Here is an 18412-nt window from a genome sequence, read left to right as displayed (position 1 = left end):
CTGGGAAGCAAGAAACTGATCATCTTCTGTTCCCTGCCCCCACCCTTTGTCTCTTCCTATAAAAACCAATTTATTGGGGGGGGGGGTTTACTTATAAAGGAAAGTTTAAGACCAGGCTAATGTTAATCTTGGAGTGGTGAGGGCAGTTGTTTCTAAGGAATGTTTTTCAAGATTTTTGTTCTTACCGCATCCTCTTTCTTGTTCTTCCACCATCTCCACGTGGGGTCATGGACTGGGTCAGCATAAGCCTAGGGAGAAAAAAGAATTGGTGATTTTGAAGACAGACAGACACTGAAACTATCACTAAATTAGCAGCAAAACCTGTTTAGAAATGCAGAAATAATATACAATTTTATTTAGTGTGGGACACCAATCGAAACCTCCCTGCTGTGGTCCACCCAAGCAGAGGTCATGGCAACTGATCTGGGTGGATGCAGTGGCTGGTGGGTGCAGCTCCTGCAATCAGTCCGAGGCCTAAAAAAGAGGCAGGGGTTGAAGAAAGAGAGAAGGTGGCATGAGAGACAGTAAGCTTCATGGCAAACAGCGGAATGCTTTGCCATGAAGAATGCCATCACTTGGTTGTTTTAGGCAGCTGGTTTAAAAAAAATTAAGGTTTTAACAATTTTCTTTTTGCTGGTTTATCATTGCTAGTTTCAACAGCTGTTTTGGATTTTGTTTGCCCGGGGGGGGGGGATGACTTGGCTTTAAGGACTTGCTGCCAGGCAGAAGCTAAAGCCTATGTCTTGTGGTGGCTCTGAGGCCAGCGACTTTTCAGCCCCTCAAAACAGAAACAAAAATAAACAAAAGGTATCCTCACCCTGTGGTAAGATGAGTGCAACTGGAGCAGCTGAAAGACGAGTCCCTGGTACACAATCAGCGACTTCTCATCATGAAAGCCAGTTTTTTCCATGACCTCAGGAGGCATAGCAGAATAATGCTCCATCCGGGTGAATTCCTGTGGTGGAGGTAGGTTCACATAGCGCACAACAGCAAATGGGCAGAGGTGGGCGAATTTGATGTAGTCTAATCCACTAAGAACAAAGAGTTGGATGAGTTTTATAGGTGTTTGAACAGAACATTCAAACATTAGGAGAGTTTTAAACACCATCCCTTGCAGCATTAAAGTGGAAACTCTGGGACTAGGCTGTGTTGCTTTGTTGCAATTTATTTAGGCTGGATTTTCTCCCTTTCCCTCTTAATTAAAAGAATCATGCAACAGGCTGCAGATTAAGCATTAAATAGTGGTTAATTACATAAAGTCTTGCACCTGATTCTAGAATTTAACAGTGATGAAAACAAGGCAGGCAAATTCTACTTCTAGATTACAAAAAAACATATTTTAGTTCAAAATGAAGCGGAGACCAGACGGAGGTCTGTCTGCCTCAGAAGTATGGTGGGCTGAGTTCTGAAGCAGGAGGAAGTAGAAAAGATTAAACCCTTTTGCCTTTATCACACCAGAGAACTCAAAGGAAGTGATGTCACACACTGCCTTCACTTGTGTACTTAGCCCTTCGTATCCTTATTTACCAAAACAAGCAAATTTATTTTGACTGCAAATTCCCATACAAAAAGCAGATTCTAAACACAACCCCCAAGCCCTATAGCTTCTGCCCTCTGTCCAAAAATTTCAGGGCATAATACTGTGGGAGATGAATTAAGGATTAAATCTGTAGATTTAGATCTAAACCTCCTATCCCATGTTTCTGTGAGGCCTTTTTAGCAGAGTAAGAACACTTATAAATTTGCAGCTTATTAAAGCCTATGAATTGGGAATTTCTACCTTTCTAGCTCTTTCTTATGTAGTCTGCTGACCTTCCCCTCTTCATCCCCATAGCAGAGAATGAACTACACATTTTAGTAATATAAATGTAAAAGGTTTACTTACATTTCAATGCAGGCAGCAAATACAGCAAAGTAGTGTGCAGAAAAATACTTGTAAATTACAGTAAAATAAAAGTTGGTTGTCTTAGCTAACATGGCTGAAAGCAGGAGCTTTGCCAAGCTTGCTATCACCACCCCTGCAGTACAGTGCTGCAGCTCACTGGAGTTTAGGTGTGAAATGATACCCCTAACTGCTAGCTGCTCCTGCAACCAGTTATTTGCCCTGGTTGAGGAAAAGCACTGGAGACCTGAGCAAGGCCTCTAATCTAAGGTGAAGAGCCCCCATCATCCATTGTCTGCTGTTGCAAAAGCTGCAGAGAGAGGATAGAAAAAATATTTGAGAAGAGGAACTGGACAGCAAATCCGAGGTACCTTGCAAATGAATGAGGCAGTAGGCCTGAGACACTGAAGACCCTTTCAGCCAGTATCTGGTAGTCCCTGTACCTGCTTTGCAAAACTACTTCTGCCCTGCCAGATATTTGAGAAAAGTTCAAAAGTGATGAAACCACACTGTTTGTTCCACTCACTTGTGTCTCATCTCTTTGTTAGGGGTAGTTATCAACAGGTCATAGGTAAGGACATGACTCAGAGGGAACCTCCTTCTGACTAATCTTCCATTGTCTGCAGAATCCGCCAAATAAACCAGCTGAAAGAAAAGAAGCCCAGATTAACAGATTTAGAGGAATCACGTACACAAAACACGTTTTAAATTTCTCTCCTCTCCTCTAGTGTTTGGTTACATAATGGGATGTACGTGTATGGAGTGTTAGGGGAGAGGTAGTACCTCTGGTGGGGGACACATGAAGCTCCTTCTGGGGTAGTTTGTCCACCTTGTGGGATGTAAAAAGGACAGGAGCAGTCAAACACAACTTTTGCTAGAGTAGACATAAAGGTTGTCTCAGTCCTCCAGCCGGAACTTCCTGCCTTCCTGGACTGAGACAAAACTTCCTTGTATGTAACTTGAGATGGGTGCGGCCTCTCCTTGAAGAACCACAGGCCGGGCATCCATTTTCTCTCTTCAGTCTTCTTCTCTCTCATTGCCATCTTAACAGCAGCATTACTAAGATGCACCCTTGGCTCTAGGTCAAGAAAAGAAAAGGGGGGCTTTCTCCCATAAGGAGATAGTCACCACATGTTTAGTAACTTTTAAGTCTGCCTCTGGGATCCTTTGTGTGAACGGATGATTTCTTGTGAGTAAACGTTTTATACTTTACTGAAGACTGTGTAGTGTCTCATTAAAAGAGGGATTAAAAGGGGAAGACACCAGGATAATATTTCTAATGACTCTAGCGAGTCTGTGCAAGCTATCCGCTGTGTGTGTGTGCTAAAAAGGGAATGTTAAATCTGCAGATATTATAGAACTTGTAAACACAAGTTGGGACAGGATATCTTAAACAATATATCCTCCCCCACATCCCTTAACATTCCCACACACCTTTGGTCCCTAACTGTCCTAGCAGCTCCGCTGCTGCTAAGAAAACCTTGCCACAAACCTGAGCAGCTGGCCAGCTCCTTAGTCTTGCAAATATGATGAGAATCCAAGCAACACAGCAATGGAAGCAAGAGCAAGACTGTACATCCCAGTGTTGCTTTCAATTCCAAATGTTTCAGATTAGGACGTGAGCAGCAGTGGTGAGTTGGGTAGAGCTGCTCTCTTGACAGCGGCTGTTAATCTGATGTCTCTGCTATTTATTTGGAGCTGGGGCAATTAAATCTAATTAAATCTCACCAAGGCCTTGCCTTGGCCTCAGCCAGCTATTATTTATTCAATAATAAACAGCAGTGACATCCAGGGCTTTCTTTCAGCTGGAACTCAGTACTGGCACCTATCCAATGGGTGCCATTGCCATTATAAGAGAACAAGGGAGCCATCCACGGAGAGTTCTGGCATTCTTTTTCTAGAAAAATAGCACTAGTGACTCCAGATTCAAGAGAGCGCCTCCACACCACCACACATGCCTTTTCAAACCAGCTACTGTGGCGTTTCACCCCTAAAGGTTCCTCCAAGGGTTAACTTGGCAGGGAGGAGCTTGACCAATGGGAGCTCTCCAGGCAATTAGAGTGTGGAAGGATGGCAGTTAGAGAGGATAGAAAAGGCACTTAAGAGGTTGGAAGTTAGGCAGTTGTGTCAGAGTTAGAGAGGGATAGAAAGAGGGAGATAGAGCTAATGAGCAGAGCTAGAGCAGGTTGAATAATTAACAGGAGGCATTAGGGATAGTTATTGGAATACTAGGTAGAGAGTTGAAATATACTTATCTGAATAACCATGTTATATTAAACATTTTACCAAGTCATTTGAAACCATTACGCTTGTACAAACAATAAAGAAACTTATGTTTTATTTTTACCACAATCTGAATCTGTAGTGAGTTATTCATTGCCAGAGTGAATACTGGCTGGTGGCAGCGGATATACCACATGTCGTTGGGGCAGTTACCAATAGACCGTTAAACGTCCGGGGGTGCTGCTCAGGTCTGAGAGAGTGACCGCGACAGCTACCTCCCAGATTACCCGTCAAGGCAAACACAGCCTAATGTACTCACCTCGTGCAACCGTCCTCTGGCATAGAAAATGGTGAGTATTGAATGTTTCAAGGTCAAGCTATAATGTGGTGAGCCTCTCATCACCTGCATATAATTGAACACATCCCAGGCTTCTGATGGATATACCTTTTTAATCTCTGTGCCAAGTTCTTTGGAAACCCAAATCTAGAAAGAGGGGGGAAAGTAGTGCTCAAGCGATGTAGTGCGCTCTCTCTCTCTCTCTCTCTCTCTCTGTGTACACACACATGCACGTACACACACACACACACACAAACACACACAGCTGGTTTGATAATGTAGCAGAATGATTAAGACTAGCAATCTGACTTGTATTAACATGCATCTGGAAGTCACCAGGTTGGTGAAGGCTGGCCTAGAGCCTCAGGCTGCCAGAAGCACGCCAAGAATGCCTCCATTCTGCTCAAAGCTCTCTTTCAGGTATAGTGGAACCTCCAACTGTCCCTATTTTCCAGGGACAGTCCCAGATTTGCAGAAGCTGTCCCAGTTTTTGATTTGATTCAAGAATGTCCTGCTTTTCCTTAGGACGTCTTTATTTTCATTGGAAAAATGTTGGTGGGTATAGTTATCTGACCCCTAAGCCAAGGATATAAGTACCGTAACAATACAACCTTTAGAAGACACCTGAAGGCAGCGTGTGTAGGGTAGTTATTTAATGTGGCTGGGGCAACCCAGCCAGATGGGTGGGGAACACAACACCTGAAAAAAATCCTGTTGGAATCATTGGGGTTTCCTGATGAATAAATATTGATAGGGCTAGATTATACATGGCTCTAACATAAATTCCTAAAATATCTTTTATTTCTGCCACTTGCTATTCTGCTACAATTTCATTCGTTTGGTGTGTCCGTCTGTGTTATTTGTTAGCCACCTTGAGAATCCCACAATTCTGATGTTGGCTGATGCCTTTTGTCCTGTTTGTATTGTTTTGCATTTTGAATAAAGTGGTACCTCGGGTTAAAAACTTAATTCATTCTGGAGGTTCATTCTTAACCTGAAACTGTTCTTAATCTGAGGTACCACTTTAGATAATTGGGCCTTCCGCTGCTGCCGCGCAATTTCTGTTCTCATCCTGAAGCAAAGTTCTTAACCCGAGGTACTATTTCTGGGTTAGCAGAGTCTGTAACCTGAAGCGTCTGTAACCTGAGGTACCACTGTAAAGGTTAAGAAAGAAAGAAAGAAAGAAAGAAAGAAAGAAAGAAAGAAAGAAAGAAAGAAAGACATCATACTTTCCTCAGCAATATTAAGCCCTGTTCCTGAACAGCCAAGCCACTGGATCCATGAGAAACATAAGCAGACATACCTCCTCTCGGTCCGTTACAAAGGCAATTTCCCCAGCAAATGACTGAACAAAATATTTGATGGGGGAATCATTCGGGAAGTCAGAGAGATATATATAACTCTGCTTGTCATTGCTGTAAAGAAAAGGGGAAGAGATCTGTTTTAAAGTCCCCCACCTCCTACAACATTTTGGTTGGAGCAAAAACAAATGTATGCATTTAAATAGGAGTCATAACATATTATTTTGCCCACCTTGTGAACCAACTTCCATTACTGTATCAAGTCAAGGACGGGAGCAGCGGTTAGCCTTACAATCCAGTCCACTGGTCTAATTATGACTGGTATCTGAAGAAGTGTGCATGCACACGAAAGGTCATACCAAGAACAAACATAGTTGGTCTCTAAGGAGCTACTGAAAAGAATTTTCTATTTTGTTTCGACTATGGCAGACCAACACGGCTACCCACCTGTAACTGGAACTATGACTGGTAGGACACTTCTCAAGTTGTCGTCTGGTGTCTTTATTACCCCAACTACTTGCCAAAGTTGGCCCACCCTGACTTAGGGCTTATGGTATCTGCACTTCCAGCTGCTTTACTGCTCAGCCAGAGCAAATGGCAGTTTGAGTTTTCTCCAGATTCACATTTGCTCTAATGTCTAATCTATCGCTAAAGAGCGGGTTTTCCCTTGGAAAGGAATGGAGCAAGCAGGAAACTGCTCAGATCCATGCTTTCCAGGCACGGCACAAGCGGAAGTAAAGTGTGTAAAAGCTCTCAGAGGCGGCCTGGCTTATCGAAGAGTGTTTCCTACAACCTCCCTTAATAGCATAAATATTGGAGGAGGTAGTCAGACTTGCGCTACACTCAAAACTGAAACAAGGCAATAAGCCAACCCTTCTAACAAGTGATTCTAAGCAGCAATCTAGGGCAGTAATTGGTATTAGAGGTGTTATGAGAAGTATAAGGTATAAAACAGGCTTCCTCAACCTTGGCCCTCCATAAGTTTTTTGGCCTACAACTCCCATGATCCCTAGCTAGCAGAACCAGTGGTCAAGGATGATGGGAACTGTAGTCTCAAAACATCTGGAGGGACGAGGTTGAGGAAGCCTGGTCTAAGATAAAAAATAAATGTTCATAAATGTTCCAGGCAAACACATACATAAATATATAAACCACATGTCTGAAGCAGTACAGGGAAAAAGTCCTGAAACCATTCTGACTCTCCCAAAATTAACCTCAAATGTTTCTCTGCAAGGACAAAGGAAATGGGAAAACCGCTCCATTGTCTCTTTGCTCACAAATCCTGTCTTAAGGGTGTATCTGTGTATGAATAGGGTGAGACTGACCTGGATTCACAAACTGAGTATTTACCATCACAAAAGAATAGCCAGACTGCAATTAGCCAGAATAGCCAGAATGCAACCATTATTAGGTAACCTGGCAAACAGGATTTCTGCTGTAGACCACTGCCTCTGCTGTTAACCACCTCCTTCTGTGATGTATGTATGATGTTTCAGGGGGGTGGTCTTGGGCTCCAGGGTGGGCAATTTCCAAAGTCTATATAAGAGCTTGCACACCAATGTTCTGGGTTCCTCCTCCCTCCTGCATGTGGTGTGTGAGGACCCTGTTGCAACAGTTTAATAAACATCAGGCTTACTAGCTGCTTTGCTTCTCAATATTCTCTGGCTGGCCTCTGTTATTTTCTCCTGGCGATAGAGAACCTACATAAGGGCTCTTGGGTACCCCATAAGGGGAAAGGAGCAGTTTTTTTCTTATAACAGAGGCAACAACCATTTTACGCGCACGTAATTAACAAGCGAAAATCGCTGCAACCCGGAAGTGGTAGGGAAAGGGGGCAAATGGATTCAGGACGGGCTTATGCACGCAGGCGTCAGAAACGCAGCTTCCGTGCAAAATGGTTGTTGCCAGTATACTTCATGCATTGATGAAGTGGGTTGTGATCCACAAAACTTGATGCCAACAGTTCCCCAACTTCCCCCCCCCAACCACTTGAAAACTTTTGCCGATCCTAGCAGAGCCTTTAATATGATTTTGTCCTTGAGATAGATAGATACTTTATTGTCATTGTACATAGTACAACGAAATTGAACGCCATCCCACATTTACAGCCACGTATGCACATTTATACATTTACAACCACACATACACATACATACCATCCATCACGACTCCTCAAAGATCGTATCATTTGGTTACAGCATTTAAAATAGTTATTGCTCTTGGATAAAAACTGTATTTTAGTCTATTTGTTCTTGATTTAATTGTTCTGTATCTCTTGCCCGAAGGCAACAGTGCAAACAGACTATATCCAGGATGAGATGAATCCTGTAAAATGTTGTTTGCTTTTTTGAGACAACGGGAGCTATATAGTTCGTCCAAAGATGGGAGAGGATGACCGATAATCTTTTGGGCTGTGGTTATGACCTTCTGGAGCATTTTCCTGTCAGTGACTATGCAACTGTGCAACTGGCAAACCAAGCACAGATACAGTATGTAAGAATGCTCTCTATTACTGATTGTAATACACCGTGCTACATGCTACATAATTTCTATGTGCTCTTGAAGAGGGAGAGTTTTAATTCTCTAGTTTATAAGTTTATAAGTCTGTTTGTAACCAAGCTTTCTTGGTTAGCTTTCTCTCTCTCTGTATAAGTTGGAAAAAAAAAGTTTTTAGCTAAGAGCTTGTCTGCTAATGCATTCTTTACTGACATACTGTTAATCCAGAAGCGGGCAGCTAAGGGAGGGGGCTTCCTCCCCCTTTCTCCTTCTCTCTCTCCTCTCCTTATCTCATACCTGGCTCTGAGTTGAACGAGGAGGCCCCCCTGAATAACTGGAGCTTTCAGTTATTCTGTGAAAGTCAGTATACAGACGCAAGCTTTTTTTCTGAATAGGAGTTTTTCAACTTACTCTGGAGTTCTCAGTTTTCTGAGCTGAAAGTCAGTCTTTTTAACTGATATTTAGACGGAAAGCCTTCTCTGAATAACTGGAGTTCTGGAAGCCTCCCCTGGATAGTTTGATCTTCTTTCTTCTATGTAAGTTTTACCTTCTTCTCTATGCAACTAACCTTCTTCTCTATGCTTTTACCTTCTTCTCTATGCAATTAAGTCCTTTTAACTGATCTTCCTTCTCTCCCTTTTTAAGCCTTATTAAACTGAGATTCTTTGTCTCTCTCTCTAATGCTTTTTAAGTTCTTTTATTTGACATGTAGCTTCTACTGATGTGTAGCATTCCTAGCCTCTCTATAAATGGTATTTAGACTTTACCTGAGTTTGTAAAACTTTGGCTTTTGTCTGTAGCCCCTTTTATTTGATACTATTTGCCTGGCTTTTATTTGATACTATTTGCATGGCCTTTTTAATATTTCTATGTTATTGGCATAATATTTAGCTTTTACTGTAAGCTCTGTCTTTGTGCAACTTATTCTCTTAGTGCATACCTCTCTGGCATATCATTAGTCAATGAAAAGCGCCCCTTCGCTGGAGCGCCCCCTTCCCTGGATGGCACAGGAATTCCTGGCCGAGGGATGTGAGAGTTGCCAGATAGCCAGAGACAGGATAATTCTTTGATGGATGGTCCTGCCGGTTGGAGGGAAAAAAGGGAGGTACCAGGGGCAGCCAGGGGCTGCTTAACCCCCACTTTGAGATAAGAGTGTGAGACAGGAATTTTCACCCAATAATGAACTCAAGGCTGAAACCCTTTAAGTAAAAGCTTTTCTGTAACCTGTTTAGATGAAACCTTTTCTGATAGATATGAACTTTGATTAGTAGTGCATTCCTTACTGGCATATTAAGCCAGGAAAGGAATAGATCAAGAGGGGCCCACTCAAGGAGACAGGCATGCACCAGGAACGAACTCATCGCTAAGTGACCTTTTGGCCTTTATTTCTTATATATTTTAGGCTACCGCACTGCATTACAATTTGAATTCCACAGAATTCAAATTGTAATGCAATATAAGAAATAAAAATACAAATAAAATCTGTATGAATGTTAATACAATGGATGATCTGTCTCCCATCCTCAACCACAAATCCACAGACACACCACAGACCACTGAATGACACTTGAGGGGCACTGGTGGAATGAGGATCAGTTTGGCAGCTCCTGTCTTATACCGTAATAAAATGGTTAGTTTTTAAGGTGCCACAATACTGTTGTTTTTGGTCTATTCCAAGCTTTATAGAAACAGCACTGTGAGAAAACTGCAGATAAGCCAAGAGAGTGCAAAAATTATGGTCTGCATAGTAGGACAGTCCACTGCTACTAGGGTGCAGGTTTTGATTTCTGGGCACTAGATTCAGTATTTTCTAAAGATGAAAGTAATATAAACAGAAAGGTGTCTGGAACCATATTCACACCAGCAGGCTTTTCCTAGGGAATCTTACCTTTGCAAGATAACATTCCCCCAGATGTAAAAATAATTATTGAAGGGGTTCAAAGCCAAACCTCTTGGTATAAGGGTTGTGTTTGTGTATTGCTCCAGTCCTAGCAACAACACAAACCCTTTATCAGAGGCTGCAACAGAAAAAAGAAAAGAGGTTGACTACAATGGATGTTTTAAATGGGGGTAAGAGAGTAACTAGAAAAAGGATGCAATGGAAGAAACCCTCTCTCTTTCCCCCAGCTATTCCCACCACAAGTTTGAAGATTCAGCTGGAGTTTTTGAAACAGGAGCAAACTGCACAGTTTTGCATTCTTTGCTTCTCTGAAACACAGATTTCGATGGACTGCCTTTTCCTGAGTCAGTTCTCTAGAGATGAGTGATAATATAATATTATAGTGATAACGTGGCATACGGCAGGGTTGAGGAAGCTGTGGTCTGACCACTGTTGCTAGACAACCTCCATCCCCCGTGTATGGAACCTTTGATCCTCCAGGTGCTGCTAAACTGCAACTCCTACCACCCCTAGCCATTGGCTGTGCTCGATGGGCCTGATGGGAGTTGCCGTCCAACAACATCTGGAGAACCAGGGGTTCCCCACTACTGACATATGGGAAACCAGGGGGGGACCTCTCCTGCAGCTGATATTTAAAGGGGGAAACCGGTGCACATTAATGACACAAGTGATTTGTCCCTTAAGCAGGGAATTCTGATGACCTTCCGCAAACTATGCGCTGCTTTGTGAGGAATCATGACAAAGCAATGTAAAACCGCCCCATGAATCCACTCCACATATTTGCATACCTTGCTCTCATTATGAATTCCCTTCAGTTCAGAACTTGGGGTTTTGGCAAAGAGTTCCAGGATTAACACATACTCAAAGCCCCTTCCAACTTGTCTGCCATTTAACTATCCTCCTGTACTTGCAATCAGAAGTGCCAAGGGTTTCATTGCCATCCTAGCCCCCATCCCTTTGAATGCACAATAAAGGGGGAAGTGGAAGCTGCATATTCTGTTAGCAAGTTTGGAGCCCTGGGTGTTAATTTTTATGGCTTAACGCAGAGTGCACAGGTGTTGTGCAAGCAGCAGCAGATTCTGCCTTGTCTCAGGATGCTGTGGTCTAACTTACCCTTTGGAACTTTTTCAGGGATATGATAAATAAATTCAAAACGCTTGTCATCTGTAAAGTGAACAGAGAAAACATCCAAATGTTAAAACTGCCTACTTATTTACTTTATTCCATTTATGCATAAGCTTGGAAAAAAAGAAAAAGATGTAACATGGTATAATTACGATTAGTTGGATTGAAATTATGCTTGTAACTGAATTTTCTATGGAGTACAACAGCAATTGACTTGGACTAATATACCGGTATGCTTCCTTCTGTCAGAATATAGTGAATCCATACATTTGATAACAACTCATGACTCCTAAAGTGATCGATAAAATTAATCCATTTTTGCCTGTGGATATCCTGCCTTTGATTTTGTTCTCTAAATCTATTAAAGTAAGTTTATTCAGCCATGAAAAGCATAGCTCTTTATTATATCGTACTCCTCTTTATTTGATGGTACATTTGCCACTTTCCATTTTCCCATGTACAGTGGAACCTCGGTTCCAAAACATTAAAAAACCAAAGCATGCATTTCCGGAAGGATTTTGGCTTCCGAAAATCGTTCAAAAAGCAGAGCAGTTTCTTCCGGGTTTTCAGCATTCAAAGCCTAAACTAAACGCCCAACTTCCGACTTCCGGCGGCGACGCCATTGCGGGTGGTCGTGGGCTGCTTCGGCTGCTTCGGCGCCCAGTCCATCCCGGGGGTTGGAGCCCCGCTACCGCAAAGCGGGGCTCCGGTGGGGTGCGGGAAGAGCGTCCCGCACCCTGGGCTCCCCGGCTGTGCCCGTTGTGGCTCCGAACCCTTCCCTCGCTCCCCCTGTAAAGGGGGAGTGGGGGTGAAGGGACGACGGAGCCGGGCTATAGGGGACATGCCCCAACTGGGATGCAAATGCGGCGACAAATCCCGAGATGAGCGTCTTAGTTCTACCTGTCATTAATGATTTGAAAGAACCCGATGGTCGTGAGTATTTGACTGACTTTTTTACCTTTGGAACGATCCGGGGGGAAGAGGAAAGGCAGCCTGCCTCCCTCCCTTCGGGAGAAGGAAAGAAAATAACCAGTTTAAGTGACTGCTGCTACAACAATGGATATAATGTGTCTGAAATTTGAAAACTGAGACTGCTGAGATTTCCCTTCGGGGATTAAGTGGGCAGAAAATATCTCCGTTTAAAGTTTTGGTCTTTACGCTCTGGCTTCAGAAAAATGGCGATGGAAAATTTGGTCTGATGTGGGAAACAATTGAAACAAAGGGAGGAAGAGACAGGAACTGAAATTTGACACTCACCCCCTCCCCCATCATGTTGGACTTTGTGTTTGAACTTGTTTTGAACTCTGGATTAACGGAGGAAGAAATGCTTACTGTCTTGAGGCTGGAACTGCTTAATCGGAAATTGAAAGTCTTGAGTGGGATAATAAATAAGAAAAATCCATTTTCCACAGAGGAGGCTTTTCAAAAGTTTTACACAATGGAAGAAAACTTTTGCAAAGAGTTAGAAGGGATGCTTGAAGGATGGTCTGAAATGTCTGGGCGACTCCGGGAAAAAGAACCGTTCTCTGGGGGTGGCAGTCCCGGAACGGTAAAATTTATAATATCCAGACCCCGAGGTGGGAGCTCGGGGGCAAGGGACGAGGAATTAAGATATTTACAAGAAGAAGAAGTATGGTACAAAGAAGCGGAGGAGCCCAGAAAAGAGATGATGTGTATCCTGAAGCTCGATGCAAAGTTTGTTGTGAATGCTGCCTGGATCTGTGGACATCTGGGAAAAGAAGATAACTGGAAGATTGGATCCGGCGAAAGACAGAGAAAGACAATGGACAGAGGGGGTGTGGGGTGAAGTACTAAATGTAAAATTTAAATGGCTTGTTATGGTATCTGAAATCGGAGGGTGAAGGTTATTAATTGTAAGTCTATCTTGATTAAATAAGGAGATATTGAGATTTTATGTTAATAGCAGCATGATAAAGGACAGAAGAAATAAGTTTAGATTTTATAAGAATACTTTGTTAAGATTTAAGCTAGAACATGAAGATTAAGATAATGGTGTAACTTTTATTGGAAGTTAAATTCTTTGTTTTGTTTTTTTAGAGAAAAGCTGTTATGGAAGTAAAATATAGTTTTAAAACCGAAGGTGAAAAGGCAGGGGAAGTCAAATGTCAAGATTCGAAAATAGAAATTTTTTTTTCTTAGGTATATAAACAAGAAGAAGAATCCTGGCAATATATGTATATGTATCTGTTATGTATTTGTAGGTGTGGGTTAGGGTCTGTGTTGTGCTATGAAAATGCTAATAAATTCTTCATAAAAAAAAAATAATAAAAAAATAAATGCCCAACTTCCGAGACGCTCAAAAACTGAGGTACCACTGTATAAACCTCTGGCTGCTACTAACAAACAGGAAACCAGTTCTACACACTCATGCCTTATAGGGTCTTTCAGGCAATTTAATAGGACAATAATGCAGTAGAAAGGGTCTCAGTATTTCAACTTCTTTTCCAAATGATATTTTATTTTCCTTCAGTTTCCGTGCCCTCAAATCACATTTTGGCACTTCTAGCATGTGGGAGGGTAACTTCAGTGCACCTGAATTTGCTCATTTTATTCTTTTTTTATCTGTCCCTTTCTCTTCTTGTGTCTTGACTGTTTGACAGGTTATTGCCAGAATAGATTTGATTTTGAATTTTTTAACATCACCAAGTTGAATTTCAAGTACAATAAACAATATGAATAATGCTTAAGAGAGCCAGTCTAACCTGCAAAGTATACCACAATGGTGTGTTTGTCTGTTCCCGTCTCATGCACCAGCAAAAATATCTGGTTATCAGTCAAGGAGTAAGTGGCCCATTTGATGGAGCATGCCGAAGCTAGAAGGGAGAAGAAGATTGGGGCATGGGAAAATTGCATTATTTAAAGAGAAGTCACTGTAGGCTTTGCATTCGTGGCGTGAGAAGATCTTCCTGCTGGCCATTTTCATTACAGACAGCCCAGCAAACTAAACATTGGTTCCAATGTCAGACTTCCTACTCCCCCATGCGTAAGACTGCACCCAGGGGCATAGGGAGCCGCTTTGCCGCCTGGGGCGGCAAATGCGGGGGCACCCCCCTGGGGGCGGCGCACCGTTACCTAGCGCGCGCATGCCCTGACGTCACGGCGCATGCACCGTGCCATCACGACGCGCGCGCAGCATCCCGTCCACCCAAGATGGCGGGCGCGAGCGGCCAGCACCCCTTCCATGCGGCAGCACGGCAAGTTTTAAGACGCTGTGCATCTGTTCACGCGCTGCAGCCTTGAAACTTTCTGCGCCCCACGTGCGCTGGCGGCACCAATCGGGGGGGGGCGTCGCCCCAAGTGTCACCCCCCCACGGGCGGTACCATGGGCAGCCCGCCCCCCACCACCCCTTGCTCCGCCCCTGACTGCACCCACATACTTATTATTTACCTCTGCCTTGAAAAAGAGATACAGAAATATTTAAGTAATTATAAAACTGTGAAGAAAGTGCCTTGGTAATGTCTTACGTGCTTGCCAATCAAAGCCAACCAGAGTTGGTTTTTGCTGCAAACCTTTTTGTACTGATCATTCTGAACGCACTCTGAACAGACCACATTGCTCCTACTATTATGCCATGTCTCTGTTTACCGATATGTTGATTTTTATACCAGCTTAAAATGTCATCTTCCAAAAAACTCTGGGAATCATCATTTAGTGGAGCTATTTAAGTGCATTGGGAGGATTTCCTGGGAAGTGGAAAGGAATGCTAAATCCCTGCAGACTGGAGGGAGGCAAATGTTGTCCCCATCTTCAAAAGGGGGGTGGGAGAAGACCAGGTAACTACTGACCAGTCAGCTTGATGTTGTTACCAGGAAAGGTCTTAGAACAGACCAGGAAAAGTCCTAGAACAGACAATTAAACAGTTGGTCTGTGAGCACTTAGAAAATGACGCTGTTATTACTGAGACCCAGCATGGGTTTCTCAAAGAAAAGTCATGCCAGACGAATCTCATTTTTTTTTTTTTTTGATAGAGTTACAAGCTCGGTGCATCAGGGGAAAGCTGTGGATGTAGTGTATCTTGATTTCAGTAAGGCTAACGATTCTATGAAATAATATGTGTCAGAAGTGCATATAGTTATTTATTTATTTATTTATTTGTTTATTTGTTTGTTTATTTATTTATTAAAACTTTATGCCACCTTTAATCTGAGGGTCGCAGAGTGGTTTACAATATTTTTGGAATCCTTTGGAAGGACAGGATATAAATTTTATAAAGAAATAACAGTCACGGAGAAAAACCCAACCCAGCTCATTCCATGTTGTACGTCCAACATCTAGATCGTGATTTACTGGTAGATCACTGGACGTCTGTGGTAGATCACTGGCACCCCCCCCCCAAAAGAAGCTAAAACAAGCTCAACATTTTTGCCCTGCACCCTCCAAAAACAGGGCTTTCCTCCTCCCTAAGAAAAGCTCAACAACTTTGACCTGAAACCCCCAAAAGGGGATAGATCACTGCCAGTTTTTAACTCTGTGAGTGGATCGCAGTCTCTTGGGAGTTGGCCACCCATGTTGTACATTGTTGGATTTTTGGTTCTGAATGGTGATTAGGGAAACAAAGACATATGTGGCCCATTCTGGCTTTACCTCCCTCACTACAAAGCTCACAACAGTGGCACGAGACTGTGGAGGCCACCCAGTGGGAGGCAGGTTTTAAAAATCTAAATGGACGTACCCTTTACAAAATCACATACTGTCTCGTCCTTTTCCCTCAAGGATCCAGAAGCCTTCACAATCCCATCTATAAAGAAAAAGGAACCATGAGTAGGGTTAAAATGAGTGGACTGCTCCTCCCTTCCCACTCTCCAATGGACCAAGCCTCCCATTGCCAGAACACATATACCCTACTTATGATCCAGAAGTCATGCTCTGCCCCAAAACCGACCCACTCTCTTTATTCAATTTGTCAGGAAATGTTCCGAGTCATCCACACAGTAAAAACACAATTTAAAACACATTAAAATAAGGCAATTATGAATTACCTAATGATTGAAAAATATCAAACGTATCAGCAAACGTAGCTTAAAACCTGAAGACAGTCCATATAAACAAAGAATTAAAAATATGTACCTGAAATCTCCTCCAATATCCTACAGAAATTGACATTTCCCTACTATATGGAAGGGCTTTCTGGGACCCAGCATCTCTGGCCTAGACTCACTGATAAATCATCCAGCTGAGACCACGCCATTCAAGTCTTGCTCAACACCCCGTTGTACAGAATAATGAAAGAGCATGCCCCTCCTCAAGCTAGCCCCCATCCATTCTGTCCTATAGTCCTATGTGGGGCAAGATAAATACCTTTAATCGTGATAAGAAAGAATTCTCCTTCCTGCCAGCCGCCACCAAGGGCAATCACATATTCAGTGCCATTACTTGGGAAAATGACTGGGTTCAAGGTTCTCACACAGACATGGTTCAATATGCGTGTCCAGAGCTCTAAAGAAACATAAGAGAAAATGTGAAGAACCTGGCAGCCCACACCTAGCTCAGGATCCTGCAACCAAATGCACCGGGAAACCCACAAGCAGGGCATGAGTTAAGTAGCCTTCTGTGTCTTTTGTTCCCCGGCAGGGGCGTCGCAGGGTGGGGGCGGGGGGGCGGGCCGCCCCTATGTCAAGGGGAGGTGGGGTGACACTTTGGCCGGCCCCTCTCACCCCGCCCCGACGGGCGGACCCGAAGGGGGGGGGCATGTAGCCTTTTCCCCCTTCCAGCGGCTATTTTTCGGCGGGAGGGGGGGCGACCAGCGAGGGGGTGTGTCAAACCTCTCACCCCTTCCTCGCTGGCCACCACCCCCCGCCGAAAAAACCGCGGGGGGGGCGGGGAAAGGAAGCAGAACAGGCGCATTGAAGCGCTTGTTCTGCTTCTTTTTGCCCTTTCCTCCGCTTTTTTTCGGCGGGGGGGGGGGCGACCAGCGAGGGGGGGTGTCAAACCTGCCACCCCTTCCTCGCCGGCCACCCCCCCCCGCCGAAAAAAGCCTCGGAAAGGGGGAAATTCCCCCTTTCTGCATACACGTGCATCGTGACGTCATGATGACGTCACGACGCACACGTCGTGCCCCTCCCCCAGGGGGTGCCTCTGCGCTGCCACCGCCCCCAGCAGCACTGAGGCTAGCTACGCCAGTGTTCCCCGGTGACTAGTATTCTAAGAAATCCTACCTCTCATTCTGGGGTCATGCATTGTGACTAGTGGTCACAGACAGTGCTATCCTCCATGAATTTATCTATACCCTTTATGACGGTCCACGACAACATCTTGAGGTAGCACATTCCAGAGAGAGATGGTCCCAATCAGTTACTCTAAGCACCTTGCAATGGCTTAGGAGCCTTGTTTGCCAGATGGTTTGTCAGATTATAATGTAATGAGGGGGTGTATGGGGTGTTAGGAGAGGGATAGTACCTCTGGTGGGGGACACGCTGTGCTCCTTCTGGGGTACTTTGGTCCCCACCCTGCACTCAGCTCTCACCTGTGGCTTCTAGAAGCTGTCAACCTGTGACAGTGGTCACACCTGGGAACATCTTCAACAGGCTGGCTAAACCAGGTGAGGGCAGCCAATGGGTCTCAAACCCTCATTGAGTTCGGGACTTCCCTGCATGCGCAGCCAGACTCTGGCAGATTAAATGGACTCAACCAGTCAAAAAGGAGGTTTCTGCACATGCTGTAGAGGGAAGTGAGGGGCAGATGGGGCTCATCAACCTGGGAAGGTACCCATCTAGGAGAAGCAAAACTCTGATCCTCAACCTCCACGCCCTTGTGGGATATTTTCAGGAGAAGAAAAGGCTATGGAATGAACCCTACACAAATCTGGAGTGGAATCCCTAAGACAGTTGTATGGTGCCTTGTATGCTTCCTTTCGGCAACTCTTGCTCAGTTTTCCCTTGGACCACATCAGCGAGGCTGAAGGGGGTGGGGTGGGAATCTTGTTGTCTGGGCAGCCCAGGACCTCCAAACACTGGCTTGTGCCCCAAGCAGGTCACTTCAGTACTGCTCATACAGCGGTTTGAGTTCACTCCCGGAGGCACACTCCATTGTCTCCTGAGACAACAATGGGCCCTCTTGGATCAGCTCTCAGAATTTGGAGCTCCCTTCCTAGAAAGCCTAGACTGATTAGCTCCTTGCCACCTTCCAC

General features: G+C 44.1%; 1 protein-coding gene across 1 annotated transcript in view; it reads right to left on the bottom strand.

The window, feature by feature from the left end:
• LOC117052067 (cation channel sperm-associated protein subunit gamma-like) overlaps positions 1 to 18412 on the bottom strand; it is a 51048-nt gene that overhangs the window by 22581 nt on the left and 10055 nt on the right. Inside the window, exons 8-17 of the mRNA XM_033158793.1 lie at positions 16585 to 16722; positions 15959 to 16024; positions 13988 to 14098; positions 11253 to 11303; positions 10128 to 10257; positions 5746 to 5857; positions 4425 to 4589; positions 2409 to 2527; positions 818 to 1031; positions 186 to 248 (exon numbers count right to left, since the gene is read on the bottom strand). Of these exons, the coding sequence (XP_033014684.1) occupies positions 186 to 248; positions 818 to 1031; positions 2409 to 2527; positions 4425 to 4589; positions 5746 to 5857; positions 10128 to 10257; positions 11253 to 11303; positions 13988 to 14098; positions 15959 to 16024; positions 16585 to 16722 (1169 nt within the window). The remainder of the gene's footprint in view (positions 1 to 185; positions 249 to 817; positions 1032 to 2408; positions 2528 to 4424; positions 4590 to 5745; positions 5858 to 10127; positions 10258 to 11252; positions 11304 to 13987; positions 14099 to 15958; positions 16025 to 16584; positions 16723 to 18412) is intronic.

This window comes from Lacerta agilis, chromosome 8 (assembly GCF_009819535.1).
Source record: "Lacerta agilis isolate rLacAgi1 chromosome 8, rLacAgi1.pri, whole genome shotgun sequence".
Classification (NCBI taxonomy): domain Eukaryota; kingdom Metazoa; phylum Chordata; class Lepidosauria; order Squamata; family Lacertidae; genus Lacerta; species Lacerta agilis.
This window is presented reverse-complemented; position numbering and strand designations above follow the sequence as displayed.